This window comes from Palaemon carinicauda, chromosome 28 (assembly GCF_036898095.1).
Source record: "Palaemon carinicauda isolate YSFRI2023 chromosome 28, ASM3689809v2, whole genome shotgun sequence".
Classification (NCBI taxonomy): Eukaryota; Metazoa; Arthropoda; class Malacostraca; order Decapoda; family Palaemonidae; genus Palaemon; species Palaemon carinicauda.
Window position 1 is genome coordinate 72,106,082 of NC_090752.1, and position 22,105 is coordinate 72,128,186.

At 40.7% G+C, this 22,105-nt stretch overlaps 1 protein-coding gene across 3 annotated transcripts in view; it reads right to left on the minus strand.

The window, feature by feature from the left end:
* Positions 1-22,105, minus strand: part of fzr (fizzy-related) — a 92,925-nt gene that overhangs the window by 64,918 nt on the left and 5,902 nt on the right. For all 3 annotated transcript variants that reach the window (XM_068352154.1, XM_068352153.1, XM_068352152.1), the window contains exons 2-3: positions 17,229-17,305; positions 16,213-16,329 (exon numbers count right to left, since the gene is read on the minus strand). In XM_068352154.1, coding sequence (XP_068208255.1) covers positions 16,213-16,329; positions 17,229-17,303 — 192 coding nt within the window. In that variant the 5' untranslated portion in view covers positions 17,304-17,305. The remainder of the gene's footprint in view (positions 1-16,212; positions 16,330-17,228; positions 17,306-22,105) is intronic.

Genomic DNA, 22,105 nt, shown 5'->3' on the forward strand with positions numbered 1-22,105 from the left:
ACAGCAGTCCCTGGCATCCTTGAACTGAAAGATGGAAAAGTCTCTGTTTTAATCAAGGGCTCATCTGAAGAAACTGCCAAGATCAAGAAAGGCGATCTGTTGGGGAAGGTGTTTACCATGGCAATGGTGGATGCTCCTCTATCCTGCCTGATAGCACAGGAGTGTGACCTGACTCCTGAACCGAGCGTATTGGAAGAGACAGACAATCTGTCTATCTATCTCTGACGAACTAGACTCTTCTCAGAAGGACCAGTTTTGTCAAATGCTTCGACGTCATCTTCCGGTCATCAGTACTGATGATGATGATGTGGGAGAGTGCTCAAGCACACCAATATGCTTCCACCTGTATGATGAGATGACAATTTATCAGAGGGTTCGGCGGTTTGCCGAACCCATCGCTGACGCCATCGAGGAACAGTGCAAGGAGTTGCAAGAACTGGGTATTATTGAGCCCAGCATCTCTCCTTGGTCTTAACCCATTGTTCCAGTCCGGAAAAGGACAATAGTATACGGTTGTTGAATTGAATTGATTATGGGATTTAGGCATTAAGCCAAGCACTGGGGCATCAAAGGCCATTCAGCGCTATACAACGAAAATCATTCAATCATATCTGTACACTCACACCATTTAGTATCATTTTAACCTTTAATACAAATCGTAACACTTTCATACAATAAAATCTAGATGTGAAATAAATAGGGATTAAAAGGGTAAAATAAATAAATAAATTAATAAAATCAATTATAGCTCGTAATATAACCCAATACTTTGTATAAATTTTCTCAAGTTCAGGGTATTACAGTTTTCCCCCAGTATATCTCTTAACGGTTTGTCCTGGAGTAAATGTGTCCTCCTCTGGAGATTAAAAACAGGACAATCGACTAAAATATGTTTAACATCCATTGTCACTTGACAGGTATTACAAAGAGGGGCCTGTCTCCCTTCCCCACTCTTCATTAAATAATTGTGCGTTGCATGTGTATGGCCAATACGCAGCCTAGTTAAAATAATGGTATCCCTTCTACTTGTAGAATTACAAGATGACCATTTATCCACCAATGGGTGGATTTGTTTCAATTTTGTATTGGTGGTCAGTTCAGACCATCGAGCTTGCCACTTATTTTTACAGTAAAGATGAATCTCACTTTTAAGATCTTTGTAAGGAATACTCAAGGGGGATGGATTACTTAGCCCTGAAGCTTCCTTTGCTGCCTTATCTACTTGTTCATTCCCATCCACCCCAACATGGGCAGGGACCCAACAGAAGTGAACACTGATACTCTTCCTAGATTGCAGAAGTACTAACCAGTCCTGCACCTCTTGTACTAGATGATGGCCTGGCATAATTTGTTTTAATGAGAGTAAAACACTATTGGAATCCGTAAAAATTGTATAAAAACTATTTTGGTTGCCATTTTTAAAAATATGTTGGACTGCGAGAATTATTGCGTACAGCTCAGCAGTAAAAATTGAACAAGAGTATGGGAGTTTCCTTCTAATAACAATATCCCCCACCACAGCTGCACTTCCAACTCCTGCAGCCGATTTGGAGCCATCTGTAAAAACATGTTTCCCATGATGTTGAGCAGCATGATTTAAAAACTCACTTTTCATAACCCTACTAGGTAAGGTATTTTTCCCTCCTGCCGTAAAACATACTTTAACAGGTGGATTACACCAAGGAGGAGACTTGGGATATCCTACCTCTGCTATCTGTGCTGTTAACAAGCCTACTTCTCTAGCATCATTTTTCAGCTGTACTTCCAAAGGCTTAGGCACTCTAGATCTGTTAGGAGCCCGATCTAAAGGCGCCCTAACATATTTACAGTTAGGATTGTTTCTCATAGCAAGGGACCTAGCTAAAAACCTCAAACTCAACTCCTCTCTGCGAATGGAAAGGGGAGGTATGCCAGAATCAACATAGAGACTGTCAATGGGAGATGTTCTGTAAGCACCTGTGCAGATGCGAAGCCCAGCATTGTGAACAATATCAAGTTTTCCAAGTAAAGTCTTTGTAGCTGACCCATATATTTGGCATGCATAGTCTAACTTGCTCAGACACAAAGATGTATAAATTCTAAGCAAAGTTGTTCTATCAGCACCCCAATCAAAATGCGATATCACTTTCAGAATGTTCAGTGACTTCTTAACCCTGATAGATAGGTCATTTATATGGGGACCAAATGTCATTTTCTTGTCGAAAATGACTCCAAGAAACTTGACACTATCCTCATATGGCAAAATACAATCATTTAAGAAAAGGGTGGGGATCTCTTCCCTTTTACGAGTACGAGTAAAGCGAATGGCTTTGGTCTTCTGAGGAGAAAACATGAATCCGCGAGAATTTGCCCATGCGGAAGCAGCATTTATTGCAATTTGAAGATTTTGGCATGCTTGTAGTGCAGATGATCCACTACAATAAATTGCAAAGTCATCGACAAATAGTGATCCTTGTATGCCAGGAGGTATGTGACTAATGAGACTATTAATTGCAACAGCAAACAAGGTCACACTCAATACGCTGCCTTGGGGGACACCTTCTTCTTGCATGTAGGATGAAGATAGTTCTGACCCTACTCTCACTTTAATTGAGCGGTTTGATAAAAATTCTTCAATAAAAGAGAACATATGTCCTCCTATACCCCACGAGGCCAATTGCTTTAAAATACCACCCCTCCATGTGGTGTCATATGCCTTTTCGAGGTCAAAAAAGACACCCACCACCTGGTTTTGGTTAGAAAAAGCATTTGAAATTTCCCTTGATAACATCAGCAAAGGGTCTAGAGTACTTCGGTTCTTCCTAAAACCAAACTGTCTGTTAGATAAAAGATTTTTTGATTCTAGATACCACACAAGTCTGTTGTTGATCATTCTCTCAAATAGTTTGCATATGCAACTGGTCAAGGATATGGGCCTATAACTAGATGGCAGTTCTGGGTCTTTACCAGACTTGTGGCCTGGAATTACAATTGAAGTATGCCAGGAATCAGGAGATGTATGGGAAGCCCATAGACCATTAAAGGTTTCTAATAAAAATTCCTTGGTATCCACTGGAAGATGTGATATCATTTCATACCGGATGCCATCCTCACCTGGGGCAGTTAAAGAAGAGCTGGAGATAGCATTTTGCATCTCCTCCATACTAAAAGGCAGGTTAAAAGCTTCAGTATTTGAAGAAGCAGGAGGAACAACAGATGTTGATGCTCTAATTTGTTGAAATGCTGGGGAATAGTTGTCAGCACTTGATACATAAGCAAAGTGCTTAGCAAGAACCTCTGCTACATCTTTGGGGTCAGATATATATCTATTATTTTCCCTTAATATTGGTAGAGGCTTAGGGACGAATTTACCTTGAAGTTTTCTAATCTTGTCCCATATTTCCTTTGAAGGAGTTTTGGTATTAATATTAGATATATATTTCTTCCAAGATGCTCTCTTTGCTTTTTTAAAAATTCTTTTTTGTTTGGCACAGGCTCTGAGATATGCTATTCTATCTGCTAAATAGTTTGTCCTCAAGTATCTTCTGAAGCAAGTTCGGGTCACTTTTCTTGCGTTGGCACATTCTTTACTCCACCAAGGAACTACAGAGCGATGAGGTAAACAGCATGTCTTAGGTATAAACTTGCTAGCATTATCATCAATAATATTTTCAAGATGTTGATAGGCATGCACTGGAGATGTAAATTCATCATATTCTTTATCAGTGTGTGAACAGTTTTCATAAGCTGCCCAGTCTGCCTCATCTATCTTCCATTTTGGTGGACACTGAGAAGGAAGATTATGGACATAATTTAACATTATTGGCCAATGGTCACTGCCATGTAGGTGTTCATTTACTGACCAAAGGTAGTCCAATCGAATGGATGAGGAACAGATTGACAAATCAATGGCTGATGTAGAGTTGTGGACTACATCATACCTAGTTGGAGAACCATCATTCATTAGTATTACATCATTGTTGTCGATTAATTCTTCAACAAGATTACCCCATCTATCGCACACATTTCCACCCCATAAAGTATGCTTTGCATTAAAATCACCCATTAAAATAAAAGGGGCAGGAAGCTGATTGATCAAGTCTTGGAGGTCAGAAAGTCTAAGCCTTCTTGGATTACCAGCATGATCTAAGAGGAAAAGTTCTAAGGATGGTTCAATATATAGCGAGCATAAAGTAATTTTTTTCCCGATATGAGTTCTAACTGCACATGCCTGTAGTGGTGTATTGAGTGGGATTGTTTCAAATTTTACAGATTTGTGAATAATAAAACCTGTACCACCTTGAGCTCTTGCAGCTTGCAAAGGAGGGGATCTACAAAAATGATAATTGAGTCCGGGATTAAATGGTTTGTCACTGATCTTGGTTTCCTGTAGGCAAATTACCTTCGTGTCTGAGTCCCTGGTTAAAGTTTTTATTTGCTCAATGCTAGTACTTAGACCTCTGCAATTCCACTGGATGATAGACATTATCTTTTGTTATTATTTTTCTTTGTCTCATTTGTCTTTTGGGACTTTTCAGATGAAGCCATGTAATCCCTGGAGATGGAAGGCTTTACTAGGCCACCACTCTTCTTTTCTTTCTTTCTAGGATCTTTATAAGAGTCAACCTTAGTATCATGAGCAGTAGGGCACTTACCTGACTTAGATGAAGGTGAGGATGATGGGGACCTTTTCCTCTTTGGAAGATCTTGTTTTCCAATCTCCATCAAATCAGGTAGAGATTCTGCCTGAGACAATACATTTAAGGTGGTGGAAGCCACATTGGCTTCCTTGGAGGATTGTGCTAGAACTTCAACAGTTCGAGCACTTAACCCAGAAGGCTGGGCTACTACCTCTAGGGGAGATGCTCCTATCGGTGACAATACTTTTGGTGTGTTGGACACCATATTGACCTCTTTGGAGGTTTGTGCTCTGGCTTTTATAGCCTGAGCACTTGACCCAGATGGCTGGGCTACTACCACTAAGGGAGATGCACCTGACGGGCCAGGTGCTGCCACTGGTCCCCCTGTGGTAGTAAGGGGTAGTGGATTATAATCTTTTGTTGGCATCTTAACCGCGCGAGCAAAATTAAGTTGCCGATTGAGTAAATGCTTTGCATAACCTACACTTATATGTTCAGCATTTGCTTTCAAGATTGCAGCTTCTTCATTCTTGTATTCTCTACATCTTTTATCATTTGGTTTATGATTATCTTTACAGTTTGCACAGGTTGTATCTCTGTTGCATTGGCCATGTTCTAACAAAGAACAGTTAATACAGATCTTCGTATTATTGCAGTACCGGGAAGGGTGACCGTACTTGAAACAATTAAAGCATTGTAAAGGCCTAGGTTTATATTCTCGAACACGTACTCTTTCATTCTCAATAATTATATGATCTAGTATAACAGGGGTTTCAAATGTTAAAACTACCATGCTTGTTTGAGGGATCTTACTTACTTTCCAAACATTAGCAGGGCACATGTCCAGAATTTCTGGTTCTGAGAATTCATATAGATCTTTATCAAAAACTACTCCTTTACCATAGCTGAAGCTCATATGTGGTTTAATATCCTTAATAGGATCAATTTCTGCAATCTTCATGCCACAAAGCATGTGAGCTTGAGTATCTGATTTTGCATTAATCAAAACAGATTGCTTACCGTATCTACTAATATCCTTACTTTTAATTAAACCAACTTTTTTTTGTATAAATTTACTAATCTTATAATAGTTATAATTATCTATCTTTCCAGATGCAATTATCCATGTTGGGGGCTTGGGGGTTCTTACTTCTGGAAGTCTATGCTCTATTTCTTTTTCCATCCATTCTTCTGGTTTATATATCTCTAGGTGTCTTGGTGCTTTATCACATAAAGCCCCAGAAATCAAACAATTGTCAATTTTTATGCTCTCTAAATTTTTATTTGCTTCTAAAGCAATCTCAAAACTTGAAAATGATACCCAAGCTTCCCAAAAGCCTTTACTACCATTAAGCTCCATTATAATTTCTTTGATTGCTCCAAATCTACAGAAGGCTTCATGAATTATGTCATAGCTACAACCAATTGGTATGTTTTTTAAGTGGAGAATTTTCAGATTTTTTGTTGGATCTGGTAATGAGCCAGAACCAGAGGGTAAAGTATTACGGTTATTACAAGCATCATTTTCCACCAGTGCCGATAAATTGTCTTTAACAACACTGGTCAAAGAAGTATTGTTGGAGGAATCCTTTTTATTGCCGAGGTTGTCAACAGAGCTTTCCCTATTTAAACAAGCAGAAGTCGTCAACGGTGTCTGGGGTTCGCCATTTGATCCAGGGGTACGGGGAATATTAAGTTTACTCATTAATTATTTTTTCAGGGGGAGGGAAGGGGTCATAATAACAATGGAAAAAAAAAACAATGGAAAAAAATATAGTTTAAGGGAGAGAAAAGATTAAGACTGTCTGAAATTCCAAAGAAGACACCGTTAGCCTTTCCTGGAATTAATTTCTCCACCAATGACACCTGTGAAAGCTGCTTACCAAATGTCCACTCCCTACCCTACCACAAAGGGATGGTACCACTATGATTAGAGTGGCTCAAGTGTATGCCAAACCCGCTTGATGGGACTGAGAGCATTTCAAGAATACAATCATCCCCACTCTAATCATAGTGGCAGGCAAACCGGACAGAATGCCGAGAGTCCTATCTCTATAAAATAGCCAACCCCTGGAATCCGAAGGCAAAATTTCCTAAGAGATAGTTCCGCGTGCCAGTATGGGAATACTGACACTCCTAGGTGTCCAAACATTTTCGGGCAGTTGGCAAGACCACCACAGCTCCCACAATTGATTTTGAAATAAAAACCGATCATGGATACAATGTCCCCTCTAAAAAACCTGGACAGTGAAATGGGTAAAAGAGTTTTGACAGCAAGGTTGGAGACAGCTGATAATTATGAAGGAGGAATAAGCAATAAGAGGTAATAGAAAAAGAATGAGAGAAATTTAGAGTCAAACTGAGGAAAAGAAATTCCCCAGTTCGAGAGCCCTCTTGCCCGTCACAAGCCTTCAGCACGGGAATGATATGCCGTGCTGAAGCCCAATGACTTCATCAAGGCATTCTCTCGTTAAGAGGGAGTATACGGTTGTGAGTGGACTACCGTAGACTGAATAAGGCGACTGTCTCTGATAAGTTCCCAATGCCTAACATGGCAGATTCCGTATTTTAACTTCAAGGAGTCAAATATTTTACAACCCTTGACCTAGTTAGTGGATATTACCAGTTACCGTTGGCAGAGAACAGTAAAGAATACATGGCTTTCTCTACCGCCTTAGGACACTGGCAGTTCAGACGCTTATCGTATGGACTGAAAAATGCACCTGCAGTGTTCCAGAGAGAAATGCAGAGTATTCTCTAAGAGTTCCCGAAAGCCAAGGTGGTTGTTTACATTGATGACATCTTGATACTTGGGTCTTCTTTCAAGGAACATCTGAAACTGGTAAAACGAGTTTTGGCTACTCTCCAAAAGCACGGACTTAAGATAAAACTCGGGAAGTGTTCTTGGGTTCAAGCCGAGGTACAATATCTTGGTCATCTGGTTGGACGTTCTGGTAGGCGTAAGCTACCAGAATACATCCAGAAAGTGGAGGACTTCCCTAAACCAACCACTGTGCATGAGCTACAGGGATTCCTGGGACTAGTAAACTTCTAACGGAAGTTCATCTCCATGTGCTCACAGATAGCCAAATCATTATCTACGAAGACTGGAGGACGAAAATCCCAAGGGACTAGGAAACTGAAGTGAACTGCAAAAATGGACGGTGCCTTTGTGTGCTTGAAGGAACTGATCAAGGAGGACATTATGTTTAATCCCGACTACTCCGCTGATGCTAAACCCTTGGAGTTGTTTGTTGATGCTTCGGGGGAGGGTGCTGGTGTTTGTCTGTGCCAGGGGAGCATCGGGTGATAGCGTAAGACTCCATGACTTTCCTTGACTGCGAGACCCATTACTCTACCATTGAGCGTGAGTTGGCTGCTCTGTGATGGGGGGTGGAAACCTTCAGGGCCTTCCTCTATGGTCAGTTCTTCGTGATTCATTCTGATCACCGTCCCCTGATGTACCTTCATGACATGAAGATGGTGGACAGTCGTTTAGCACGGACACTGGAGGACCTGTCTGAATTTAACTTTGTTGTTAAATAATGTCCAGGTGATCAGAATGCCGCAGCTGACTGGTTATCCCACTGGCCCTCATTAACTGACTGTCAGTGTGCTACAGAACCCAGCACTCCCAAGTTGCCTACTGGACTGGCCTTATATAAGGAGGTTCGTGGTGGTCCAGATTCTCTCATAGAATCCTTGGAGCTAGTCGTGAACTGCTGGACGGAAGGGTCAAGTGCTGCACCCGACTCTCAGCTGAAGGCAGCCAAGCTCCGGGATGCCTTAGTTCAGCAGTTTCTGAAAGACACCGGTTGACTAAGCTTCAAACTGGACAAGACTACCAGGAACAGGATCAAGGCAATGCATTTTCCAGGTACAGTCCCAGTTCTGGAGTTGCTCTTGGCAGCATCTACGTTATTGAACCTGGAAATCTGTGTCCATTGGGGTCCAACTTGTCCCGTAGTCTATCGTGATCCATCCGTGACTGAGCCTCAGTGTGTGCATCTTCAGTGTCTGTCTGGAGTGCATTTTAACCCACTGATCGAGCTCCGCAATTACATCCCTCCAACTGACGTGATCCTGGGCCATAAGTCGGAGGTAAAATCTCGTGTGCCTGACACTGAGGGCTTGGTCACTGATGATCAGGAAACACCGGAGGATTGTCCTGTAATCCAGTGTGACAGAAAATTCACCTCGTCAGTCCAGTTGTACACGTCTCAACACTCGGCAGTAGGTATAGTAATGATGCAGGAGACCTTATTTTGTGCTCTTGTTGATACAGGAGCACAGGTTTGTCTTGTAAGTGAGACTGTACTGAGCCAACATGGCATAGAGTACCAGGTACTGTCAGGAGAACAGTTAGAGGGGTTGACTGGTTCCTGCACCAGCATTCTAGGCTACGTTCAGTTAGAGGTGAAGTGCCCTTCCGGGTGGAGGCTACTGCTGTTTAACTATGCGGTGGTAGCTGCCAATGACCTTAACTTTTGTTTTGTTCTTGGTAGGAATTTACTGGACGCAGCCTACCTGACACTTGATTCACCACGAGAACAGTTGGTGTTTGACCACACTACTGTTCTTCAGTTATTATTATTATCATTACTAGCCAAGCTACAACCATAGTTGGAAAAGCAAGATGCTATAAGCCCAAGGGCTCCAATAAGGAAAAATAGCCCAGTGAGGAAAGGAAATAAGGAAATAAATAAATGATGAGAATAAATTAACAATATACAGTATCATTCTAAAAACAGTAACAGCGTCAAAACAGATATGTCCTATATAAACTATTAACAAAGTCAAAAACAGTAATGTCATATATAAACTATAAAAAGACTCATGTCAGCCTGGTCAACATAAAAACATTTGCTCCAACTTTGAACTTTTGAAGTTCTACTGATTCAACTACCCAATTAGGAAGATCATTCAACAACTTGGTAACAGCTGGAATAAAACTCCTAGAATACTGTGTAGTATTGAGCCTCATGATGGAGAAGGCCTGGCTATTAGAATTAACTGCCTGCCTAGTATTACAAACAGGATAGAATTGTCCAGGAAGATCTGAATGTAAAGGATGGTCAGAGTTATGAAAAATCTTATGCAACATGCATAATGAACTAATTGAACGATGGTGCCAAAGATTAATATCTAGATCAGGAATAAGAAATTTAATAGTTTCTGTCCAACAAATTAAGATGAGAATCAGCAGCTGAACACCAGACAGGAGAACAATACTCAAAACAAGGTAGAATGAAAGAATTAAAACACTTCTTCAGAATAGATTGATCACCAAAAATCTTGTAAGACTTTCTCAATAAGCCAATTTTTTGTGCAATTGAAGAAGATACAGACCTAATGTGTTTCTCAAAAGTAAATTTGCTGTCGAGAATCACACCTAAAATTTTAAGTCATACAAATTTAAAGAAACATTACCAATACTAAAATCCGGATGTTGAGGAGCCACCGTCCTTGACCTACTTACAATCATATTTTGAGTTTTGTTAGGATTCAACTTCATACCCCATAATTTGCACCATGCAATAATTTTAGCTAAATCTCTATTAAGGGATTCACCTACCCCAGATCTTCATTCAAGGGATGGAATTGATGCAAAGAGAGTAGCATCATCTGCATATGCAACAAGCTTGTCTCCCAAGGTACTCTCAGTCTCCCCACTGCATACCAAGACCACTGTTATGAAGGTAACTGACCCTGAACCTGATCGGGGAGTGTTCTCCGGAAATGCTCTTCTGTCCTTTCGTCAGGTGTCCAAGATCCAAGGATATCATCGACAGATCCCCATCTGTCATCAAGATGATCTACTCCAGGGTTCCTGCATCTTGAGTTTCACGCTCCTATCTACCGTATAGGAGATGTTGGTCTGACCTGGAAGTACACCAGGGTTTGATAGTGAAGTGGAACTCAGACGGCTCAGTAGTCCCAGTGACAGTCACCTTCAATATCCTGATTGACCTAGTTGCCGAGACACACCTAGAGAATGCTCACTGGGGGATCGAAAAAATGATTGCAATGCTCCGTCGACTCTTCTGGCACAAATCTTTGATTAGTGTAATCAGGGATATGTGCCGGACGTGTTGGGAATGTCAGACTTGTAAGGTTTCAAGGGAGGTGGTTGCCTCGCCGACCTTGAAAATAGTGACTTCCTCTCCTTTTGAATTGGTTGCTATGGACCTTGTGAGTCTCCCAACAAGCAGTACTGGTTTTATTGGGTGTCTGATGGTAGTCGACCATTATTCCAAGTGGGTGACGGCAGTACCTATAAGGAATAAGAGGAGCAGTACGATATGCCAGGCGCTTGAAGACCGAGTTTTTCCTGTTATTCCTCGTGTTCCAGTCCAGATATAGACTGATAACGGCCCTGAGTTTATTTCCCAGGAATTTACTGAGTTGTTGGAGCAGTACAATATTGTACATGTGAAAACAATTCCGTATAAACCCTCTGGTAAAGATGCAGTGGAGCGGGTGAATTGTACCATTGGCGAGTTACTGAGGGTGATTTCTGGAGAATCTCAGAAATGGGACCAGTACTTATCCCGAGCAGTTCTCAGCTAAAACCATTCCCACCACACTGAGATTGGCTGTACTCCAGCCGAGAACATACTGAAGGGTGCTCGCTCACGATGTTGATAGTATCCCGTTGCTGTCAGCAGAAACGAGAGACCCATGGGCTGAAGGACACCCTTGGTACAAACCATTTAAAGAGGGTTCTCCGATGCTTAAGAAGGTGCACCTGTTGGGACACTTTCTGACGAACAAGCTCATCCCTAGGTTTGAGGGGGTACAGTATTCCGTGTTACTAAGATACACGAGAATAAGGTCACCTATAAGCTGCAGAGACTACCTGATGGTGAACTGTAAGTGCTCACCTTATCTAGTAAAAGGCCTGGTTTGAACCTCCAGTCTATCTTAGGAGGCACTTTCTCTGGTATCCGAAGGGTCTTGATCCGGTAACAGAGACTTGGAATAGTCCAGGACTCATAGATGACAGTCCAATTTCCTCTGAAATCTCTGAGAGTTCTGGTTCTAGTAGTGATAGCGACTCCTATGGGGTGGCTGCAGTAGTTGCATCCTACCTTTTGTCCCGAGATTGTAACAAGTCTTGATGACAGAGAAAAAGTCACCATCCTACTAGAGCTATTACTCAGCCTAAGCCCATTCTTAAGCCAGCCAGGACTTATGAGAGAAAAAAGCACTTGATGCTTGGTTATACTCTCCAGAAGATTGTGATGAGACTCCTGTATTAAAGCCCGAATCGTTTCGAGATCGTTTGCTCCTCCAACTGTGGGAGAACAGCCCCATTGAAATGTGTGGAACCCCAATTTTGTCTCCCGAATCGGTGGTTCACTTTCCTGTTGCTGAATTTCCAACGCCCTAATTCTTAGCTTGTTTTTTCCAAGAGGAAGGTGTTGTTCATCCTCCAGGGAGTTGAGAATTCTGGGAAGTTTCCAGTATTCCGTTATTGGAACTACTTTCTGTTACCTCCAAGAGTTCCAGTCCAGATTGGGCAAGACCTGCTAGTTTAGAAAGGCCTGTTTCTGACTCAGCCGTATCTATTCATCCTGATAATGACTTTCTCGGCTTTTTGCCATCCAATTGTGAATGACTTATTGTTAATTTGTTCTCATCATTTATTTATTTCCTTTCCTCACTGGGCTATTTTTCCCTGTTGGAGCCCTTGGGCTTATAGCATCTTGCTTTTCCAACTAGGGTTGTAGCTTGGGTAGTAATAATAATAATAATAATAATAAAAACATACACTGTTTCCTTTGACACAACAAGTAGTTTATAATGTATAATTTAGAGAGAGAGAGAGAGAGAGAGAGAGAGAGAGAGAGAGAGAGAGAGAGAGAGAGAGAGAGAGAGAGAGAGAGGCTGGTGTAATAGAATGCTGTTTGCAAATAAGCTGGTGTAATAGAATGGTATGTTTTTGTCCAAGTTTCTTGTAGGATGCCACCTGAAGCAGAGAAATGCTCGCCACAACTAGCGATATCGTCATGTTAATTCACTTCGTAAACTAAGATTTTATTTGTTAGAGAGGGGAGAGAGGTATGAAAGAGAGAGAGGTAGCGACAGGTAGGCATGAAAATGCAGAGGTAGATAGAGATGCTTTATATACTGTGTACTACACAAAAAATAAATGTTTGTAAAGAAAATCTATACTGTTAAAATACATTACTGAGAAAATATTTCTGACTCGTTAACAAAAGTTTGGCTATTCATTACCGATAAACGAACCTAGCCTACATGTGAAAACCTTGAAAATCCAAAGGAAAAAAAAAATACTCTTATCTATCTTGTACTAATAAAAAATAATGTTTTATTATGCCCTGTAATTTGTATAGAAAAGCTATACTCTTTGAAATACATGACAAAAAATATTGCCTACTCATTACTGAAAGAGAAGAGATTCATTGCCGATAGGCAAACCTTTTGTGTGAAAACCCAAAAACCCACAAGTAAAATAAAAAATGAAGCTTTAATAAACCATCTACTTCGTAAAACAAGAAAAGCTGTAGAGTTATTTTTGTATTCTACCATGACTGAAAATCAAGGCTACTAGTCAAAATAATAGAGAATAATTCGATTAATGACCAATTTGATCAATGGTGGCTTTTTCCGTCCCTATCTCGTCTTTGTACAAGGAGCACCCGTACAGTATGTTGTTTGGTTAATCGACCCACTGATGGAGAAATTCATTGTTAACAAATTCTATTAGCCTATGACCCTCTGATGTAGAATTCATAGTGGGGGGAAAACAGTGGGGTTATCGATGATACTTGAATTTCAGAGGAAGAAAGCATCTCTAGGAGTCATCTTTTATGAATTTTTTATAACTGCATTCTTCCTTTTGAGGACACAGCTTCCCCAAATGGAAGAAATCTGGTGGAGAATAAACTCAAAAGCTTTTGCTTCAGACTACATTAGCTACTCAAACTACTTTTTCACATCTGGATCTTTAAGGTCTTCTGAAATGGCAAAGGAGGACAGCTCCTGATCAGTGATCAAGCCAGTCTAATTACATGTTTTGCATTTCTGACGCTAAGAAGGTGGAAGGGAGGCGAGAGTTTGTCCCTCAATACTCCAAGGGTTAGATTAGCAACATATGGGTCAATAGGTATTGGTAAAGGGCTCGGACGCATGTCAGTCATTAAAAAATTTTCTCGGCCTCGATTAGGCAGGGGGACTCAGTTTAGATGATCTACTCGACCCCGGGTTGAGTTTTCTGTTGCTGATACCAGCTTATTAAGCATGTCGAGAGTGTCCTAGGTTTTGTTAGAAAGAGACATCAAATCAGTGACAAGTATTTTGGGAACCTAGGAAGACTGAATTGTGCATCTCCTACTTGTGACCTGAGCATGATGGCTAAACAAGGCCACAGAATTCCCTAATAAGGCTCATAATTTTCATGAAGTGCAATGCCTCTCCTGGACCAGACATTGGCACTTCCAAGGGGGGTTATCCCTATATGATCAAAATAAGTCCTCGGAGTAGGTTCCAGCGAGTCATAAATACTAATAAGAGTTGGCGTGGATATTCTATGTTCTTGTCTTGCAGCTACAGCTCTAGGTTCCTGATTATGGAACGATCTTTTGGCTTTACTTGCAACATCTTTCCTTTCTCTTCTCATACCAAAAATCTGGAGATAAAAATCTGATATTGACCATTGGGAGCCTTGATTGCTTTTTGTTAAGGACATGCAGTCAAAATATGTCGGAGGAGGTAAAAATGGTTTAGTCTACTTCTCCAAGCTGGAAAACGTGAAGAAAAAGATCTATCAGGCATATCCCATGGGGAACATTTGTGCCTGGGAGTCGAATAATAAGGAGGAGAATCTGTCCTCCTCTTCCGAGGGGGATAATTTTGACAATGTGTAGGCATTGCTACACTAGAAAAAGGTGGGTAAGGTTCCACCACCTTCTTCCTTTCATATGCCTGAATTTGAGAAAAATCTTGTTTTCTTGTAGTCTTCACTGACTGAGGAATAAGAGATAGTCGCCAATACATTCCACCTGGCAGACATGGGCACTTTCAATCAAAAATGGTGACAGGTTGTCCCATGCACGTGGTAATGATGGCGCACTCTTTTGGCGTGTCAGATTGAGTGACTAAGTGGATGGCGGCACGTTCTCTTGGCACATCATCTTGGGTATGCATGTGGATGGCAGCGCATTCAGTTAGCACGCAGCTGGTGACACACGTGTGACGACTTTGGGTGTCCTTCCATTATTGATTTCCAGGTGCAGTGCTAAATATGTGACTATATCTCGGTGAAGAGACCAAACCTGCTATTAAGAATTTGAACATGACGATATGTTAAGACATTCATAATTTATTAAAAAAGAAAAGGAAGTCTTTGTAGGAGAGTCAGTGGCTTCCTTCTGTGGGGAAGTCTTTAATTGGAGCCTTTCTGAATAAGAAGGCCAGGCATGCTTAGAGAATATAATGGCAAATAATAGTACAATATCCCTCCAGCAACGATAGTTTTGTGCCTGTCGACATAGGTTGATCTAATGCCACTCGATGCAGTGTTCGAGGTGGCATTTTAGACAAGATTTTCAACACTCACTGAACAGACTACCTGCAATTCTGAGAAATTTCCTTGATTATCAATATCAGAAAGAATAATATGATGCCTCTTCACCAAGCACGCTCATAGGAGATGAGGACCTGTTGAGGTTGTCACACATGTAATTTGAAATAAAAGAAATCTGCACGGTTTCAGTACCACTATGCGTGATCTCAGGTCTACTGTGCCCCATGGGCGACACTACATTAATTACTTCAGTACTCTGGAAAGGATGACTGTCATTCTTGGACACTGGAGTTCCAGGATACTCCAATAAAGAAGGAAGTGAATGAGAGATAACAATAACTACCAAAGAAGGTTTTTGTTTTGTTTCTTGTCCCCGCAGTAGGAAGAGACTGTTAGTGGATGATCTCATTTAACCTTCCTTTTACAACATGCATTTTAATGCTCCCACTAGGAAGGCGGCCAATCCCGGCAAAAATCACAAGTAGAGGAAGAGGTGCAGCGCTTACCTCAACAATTTGGGCAAACAGGATAGGAATCAACCTCAACCCGACTCATGGGGATGCCACACAGCTGTTCATCAAGACCGAGACAGGTTCTCAAGCTATCTTGAACAGCATTCATAATCAAGCTCATACAAAAGGGAAATGGTAAAGCGCAAAGAACAAGCATAAAACCAGAGCAGAAGCCGTTGTAAACTTGTCTGTCTGCTACGACGACCAGAAGATAAGTGGAACAGTCTTGCTGACTCAACCACTCCTTCCCAGTGTGAGTGGGATAGTTAGTACCAAACAATGTTACCAAAATCAAACTTCTTTAATTCTGATTGTAACTAAATGACTTAATAGTAATGCCATATAAATGACGATTGTTTGTATTTGCATAGGACAAAATATAATTTATTGAAAAAGGAAATACTTATCATTAATGCTTGCTCATGATATCAATGCTGCTCATTTAGTATTACCTAGTTTTACTTTTCCTATTCCACTAAATATTTCTTAGGTACAAGAACACCACATGCACTCGAATTAAAAAATTTACCTGTATTAGAGCAAAGTTCACATCCCAATTGGCACCAGCACGTGTTGGTATAAATCTGTCCCCCGTTCGGTCTTTGTTCGGGGACTGGATGGAGTTGAAAGTTATCTGTCGGCGAGGCTGTTTAAAGGTTAACGTAAGTAAAGTATATAATCAAACAAAACATATACAAAATACAGCATTAAAAGGCTTCTATTGAAATAACAGAGTACTGTATGCATAAAAAAATATGCTTAATGAAAAAGCAAAATTTAGCAATTAACATAAAACCCTTTTAGTACTCACGATTCTAGTTTAAAACATACCAGAAGAAGCAAATCTATAGACCTCTACAGCTGGTCTATGATAAATCCATTAAATTTCTACAGAATGATTAGCTGTATGCCAGCTATGATTGAACTTCAGTCCCAAGAATTTATACAAAACATTAATTTCAGCTTAATTTCTTGAGAGAATTTGAAATCACAGTTCTAAACTCAGGAGACGGTCAACGCAAATAATGTAGCACCATCTGCATTGGCAACCAACTTGTATTCTTTGCCAAACCACAAATGAAATAAAAATTAAAAGAAAATTCATGGGAATGACCCATTGCAATTCACACCTAACATTTGCATATTACTAAACTTGTGGGATGGGATAATTATAACAGTAATGCACAGGAATAAGTTCTCTAGGAAGCTTGGCATACAGTAAATGTCTCAATATTTCAAGGTAATGTAAAGAATAAAAACTATTTGAAAATGTACAAAGTACAATATATACTCTCTACAGCAATGATGCTTAAACCTTATACTTTCAGTGATAATTTTCTTATAATGCCTTTAGCCTTACAAACTTTATATTTTTCAGGATAATCATGTTGATGGGCTAGTCACACACACAAACACTGATTCACTTACAGTATTCCCTTCAAAGTCTAAGCAAAAAACAATAATAAATCATTTAATATAAGCAGGAATAAACTTTTGAAGCAATTAAGATAGTAATATATGTGTAATCGGAATATGCACACTTACTGATATGGGAGACGCAGGTGAATTAATAGGACCATTTTGCTGGCGTAAGAGACGACGTTCATATTCCCGATCCATTACTGAAAGTAAGAAAGATTGAACAATCTGGCAAATTCAAGTCAGAGTTTTCTAATGTAGAATTGGGTAATTAAAAAGAACATTTAAAATACTCAAAATATAAATAACACACAACATAAATATACATTAGGAAATGGAGACTTAAATTTCTTTATGAATAGTCATAAGGCCTCTACTTAGTTCCTTTGCTCTCAGTGCATTTGAAGTACACTATTGTAATTCGAAAAATTGTTTAAAAGGACTGAGACAAATTTATACTATACTGTACAAATACAAAAAAAAAAAAAAAAATATTTACTCTTCAAACTGTCCTCACAGTTTTGTTTTCCAATAATCTTACGTTTTAACTGGGCATTTAGATAAACATGGTATCCATTCTCTTTCTTCAATCCTACATCACCTAGCTGATGTTCTACAGGTCCAGTATATAAAATAAAACTCATAAACTTCAAGCATTCTTTATAAACTACCAAAGTTCCATCACAGTTAAAACTGAAAACAATTCCAATGAATGAGTTCCTGATATATAGATTAAAAATAATTTGTATTTTTCCTAGCCATACAAACCTCATGTCCTTTAAAACGACAAATTTCAAAAACAATTTGCATTTTTCCTAGCTAAACAAATCTGAGTCATTGATGTTAGCCTTCTGGAAGCTTTGCGAATGTTGTAGAGGCTGTGCAATGAGCTAAAGTTTTGTTGTAGCAACTATTTTAGCCTTCTGGAAGCCGGTGGAACATTTTTTTTCACAGGCCAAATTAATCTACAAACAATTTCTTTTTTCTAATTTGCAAAAGAAATATTAGGTTAGCTCTAGTGCAGCTTTGTTATGACCAGATAGAGGAATTATCGTGGGTCTGGCAACATTGTATGATTGCATCATGGACCTACCAGTGCCTTAGTGAGTTGATGCTAGCTTTTTGTGCTTTCACTCTATCTTTTGGTTGACACTTTGGGGTGACTGAGGTAGGTAATATATACAGTATATATAAATGACCGAGGTTTGTATAGCTCGAAACAGTACAAAATATTTTTTAAAATTTGTAATGTAGTTTGTTACTATGCAGATACAAACCCTTTTCATTTATAGGGAAGTTTCCCTTAAGATGTTAGTCCCCAAGCGACAAATAGGAAGTCTGTCTAACCCTTGACCCGAAAGATCATGCCCAGCTCTGATAAAGAGGCAAGGGGCACAACATTTTAGCATCATGTGTCATAAAGGTAAGTGACCAAGTTATGCCTGACAAAAGGTTAAATTATTGTATGAACATTCAAATATTTGATTGAAGGATAACTATTACAATCATTACCCACAGAGGCATGCTTACCTGCATGAGTGTTCATCAGCGGGGATACTCCCAAACAAAAGGAGAGCCAGTAGAGAGGTAAATATCATTTGTTCAACTCGCATACGAAAATTGTAGAAGTAATTGATGATGTGACACAATGCTATCTGTCCTGCATAGGTATAAGTCTTACACCAACTGTTGGGCAGCAAGAAAAGAACCTAGAAAGAAGGTATCTAAAGGCCTGTGGGAACAATTCTTCAAGTAGTGAGCAACGAAAATAGTCTGTCTCTTCCTGAAACCCACTCTTAGTACCTGTGCCATCAATGACCTTTGCTGTTACGATGCCAGATGATACCTAATACCTAGTACCTGTGCTGTTGAGAGGTTCTTGCGGAACACAAGAGTTGCAGCAACACCACAGATATTGTGTGCTTTGGGAGGGACCCAAGTAGACTCTTCTCCCAAAGATTTATAAACTCTCTAATTGCCTCATTTACTTTCTTCTTCTTTCGTTCAGTACTTACAAATAAGTTGGGGATACCTGGACAGCAAGGCATAATCCTCTTTAATAAAGATGGACTACCCTCACAGGACATAATAGCCAACTGTGAGAGTCATCAGTTACCTCCTTGACTGATGAAATGGAGGAGTCGAACAGACTGTTATTAATAGATAGATATTGGATCTTAGCTACTAATTCAGGTACAAATGACAATGACAAATCTCCCCACCCCTTGTGAGTGAGACCTGCTTTAATGATGCCAGGGTAAAGAGGAATGTTGTCTTCAGTGTTAGGTCTCCGATCGTATTTCTATGGAGGGGTTCATAAGGTGCCACCTTCAGGGACCTCAGAACCTTTATCAGACTCCAAGTTGGGTGTGCGACTTCCTGAAGTGGACAAGATTGCTCAAAACTTTTAATCAAAGCCAAGAGCTCCCTCAAGAGGAGAGGTTAATGCCCTTCAGTCTAAACAATTGGCTCACGCCTGAGCAATATCTTTTCCCCAACGTGACAGGGAAGTTTCTCCTTCCATAGTTAAACTAACAAGTCCACAATCAGGAGAATAGTGGCCATGAGTAGAGCAATGTCCCTTCCACAGCACCATCACTGAAAAGGGACTACTTTACCAGATACACAGCTGCAGGGGACTTACGGAGGAATAATGAATGTTGCTTCGCAGTCAGTTTAGAAAATCCTGTCTTAAGAAGGAGATGCTGGATAACCTCCAGCCGTCAAGCAACGGGTAATGAACTGCTTCATTGAATTTTTTCATGTGAAGTGGTCAATGAAGGTTTGGCCAGGCTAAAAGCTCTCTTGGAGCTTCTATGAGCAGGTCTAGAAGATCTGGATACCACTCCATCTAAGGCGATTTTGGTGCTACTAGCATAACTTAAATTTTGAGACATTCAGAGTTTATTCAGAACCTGATGGATCCAGCAGAACGGGAGGAAAGGTATGGACATCCCGTTGAGATACCACCACTAGAGAGTTGATGGGTCCTTTGACTGGTCAGACAGTATTACACTGGGTCCCTCCCTCTGGTTACGACTCATTCTTCCTCTGCCTACACATACAGTGGACACCCGGGGTACGGCATCCCCAGCTTACGTTTTTTCCACGTCACGGTGTGGAATACAATGTTTTTTTGTCCCCTTGTTACAGCATTTTCCCCACCTTACGGCATCGAATTCCAAAATTCAAACTTGGAGGTCGGTACGCGTACGACTGTGCGAGTAACTCGCCTACCACCACGTTCATACATCACTAAGAAGCTGGTCTGCTATTGGTCGGCGTCACTAAGATGTCGATACGCTATTGGCCGAAATCCCTCCCACAATGCCTGAGAGAGATGCTGCCTCTCTCTCTCTCTCTCTCTCTCTCTCTCTTAGTTAATCGCTCGCACAGTTCAGAATCTTGTGTGTGTTTCGTAAAGACTTGATCTCGTGTGAGTGCTTGCGATATCGTATTTTTTGTGCATTTTAGTGCTTAATTCCAACTTTAATTCGTTAGCCATGGGTCCCAAGATTGCTAGTGATGTTAAAGGGAGAAGTAAGAAGATGATTACTATAGAAACGAAGTTGGAGATAATAAAGAAATACAAAGAAGGCATGCGCATCGTTACCCTTGCTAGTACATATGGCCGTAACCAGTCAACGATTGGTACAATCATCAAAAACAAGGAAGCCATTAAAGCACGTAAATCTTCTAAAGGCATGACTGTCCTTGCCAGTGTAAGGACCTCAATCAACGACGAGATGGAGAGACTCCTTCTACTATGGATTTAAGAGAAGGAAATCGCTGGTGATACACTCACGCAATCGGTAATTTCGCACAAGGCGAGCGTCATCTTCGCCAATCTCATGGAAGCCCAGAGAGACGGCGGAGACGAAGGAACGTCACAGCAAGCCCCCCAAGTGTTCAAGGCTTCTCATGGGTGGTTTGATCGCTTTAGGAAGAGGACTGGTATTCACTCAGTCATCAGGCATGGAGAGGCGGCCAGTACTGACAAGAAAGCAGCAGAAGAATTCCTCAAGAAGTTTGAGAAATTAATTTCCAGAGAAGGCTACATTCCTCAGAAAGTGTTTAACTGTGATGAAACTGGCCTTTTCTGGAAGAAAAGGCCCCGTCGTACATATATCACAGCAGAAGGAAAGAAACTTCCTGGCCATAAACCGATGAAGGGCAGACTTACCCTCGTATTATGTGCAAATGCCAGTGGGGACTTAAAAATTAAGCCCCTACTGGTGTACCACTCAGAGAATCCTCGTGCCTTCAAGGCACAAAATATCACGAAGGATAGGCTCTCGGTATTTTGGAGGTCTAATGCCAAGGCCTGGGTCATATTTATTAAGTGGGTAAACGTCTGCTTCGGTCCTGCTGTCAAGAAATTTTTAGAAGAGAACAATCTTCCTCTAAAATGTCTCCTGGTACTGGACAATGCCCCTGCTCACCCCCCTGGCCTCAAGGCCAGCATACATCCTGACTTCTCCTTCATCAAGGTTCTCTATCTGCCACCGAACACCACCCCTCTCTCCCAGCCTATGGACCAGCAAGTGATTGCCAACTTCAAGAAGCTTTACAGGAAGCATCTGTTCAGAAGATGCTTCGAAGTGACCGAAAGCACTCAACTCTCCCTTCGTGAATTTTGGAAGGGGCATTTTGAAATTTAGTTCTGATTCACTTTTCAACTCCCGTAGTATTGTAGCATGACTTCCCAAATTTTCTTGCCTTTGCACCTAATTTCTTCTTGCTCCTTGCTTTTTGCTAGCACATATAACAATAACAATATTGAATGCAAGAGAATTTCTTTTTGCACGTATGACTGTCCACTTTCTCCTTAATTGTACACCAATCACTCTTGCTACCATCACTAGTCACCTCCACCAGGCTTTCACTGCTCAACTGTCATTGTTTGGACGCAAGCATAAAGATCTTAAACGAACTTTGTTCGATGAGAAACAAAGTTCACAGCACAACGTTTTGTCGTGTGGACGGAGCCTAAAGCATTATAA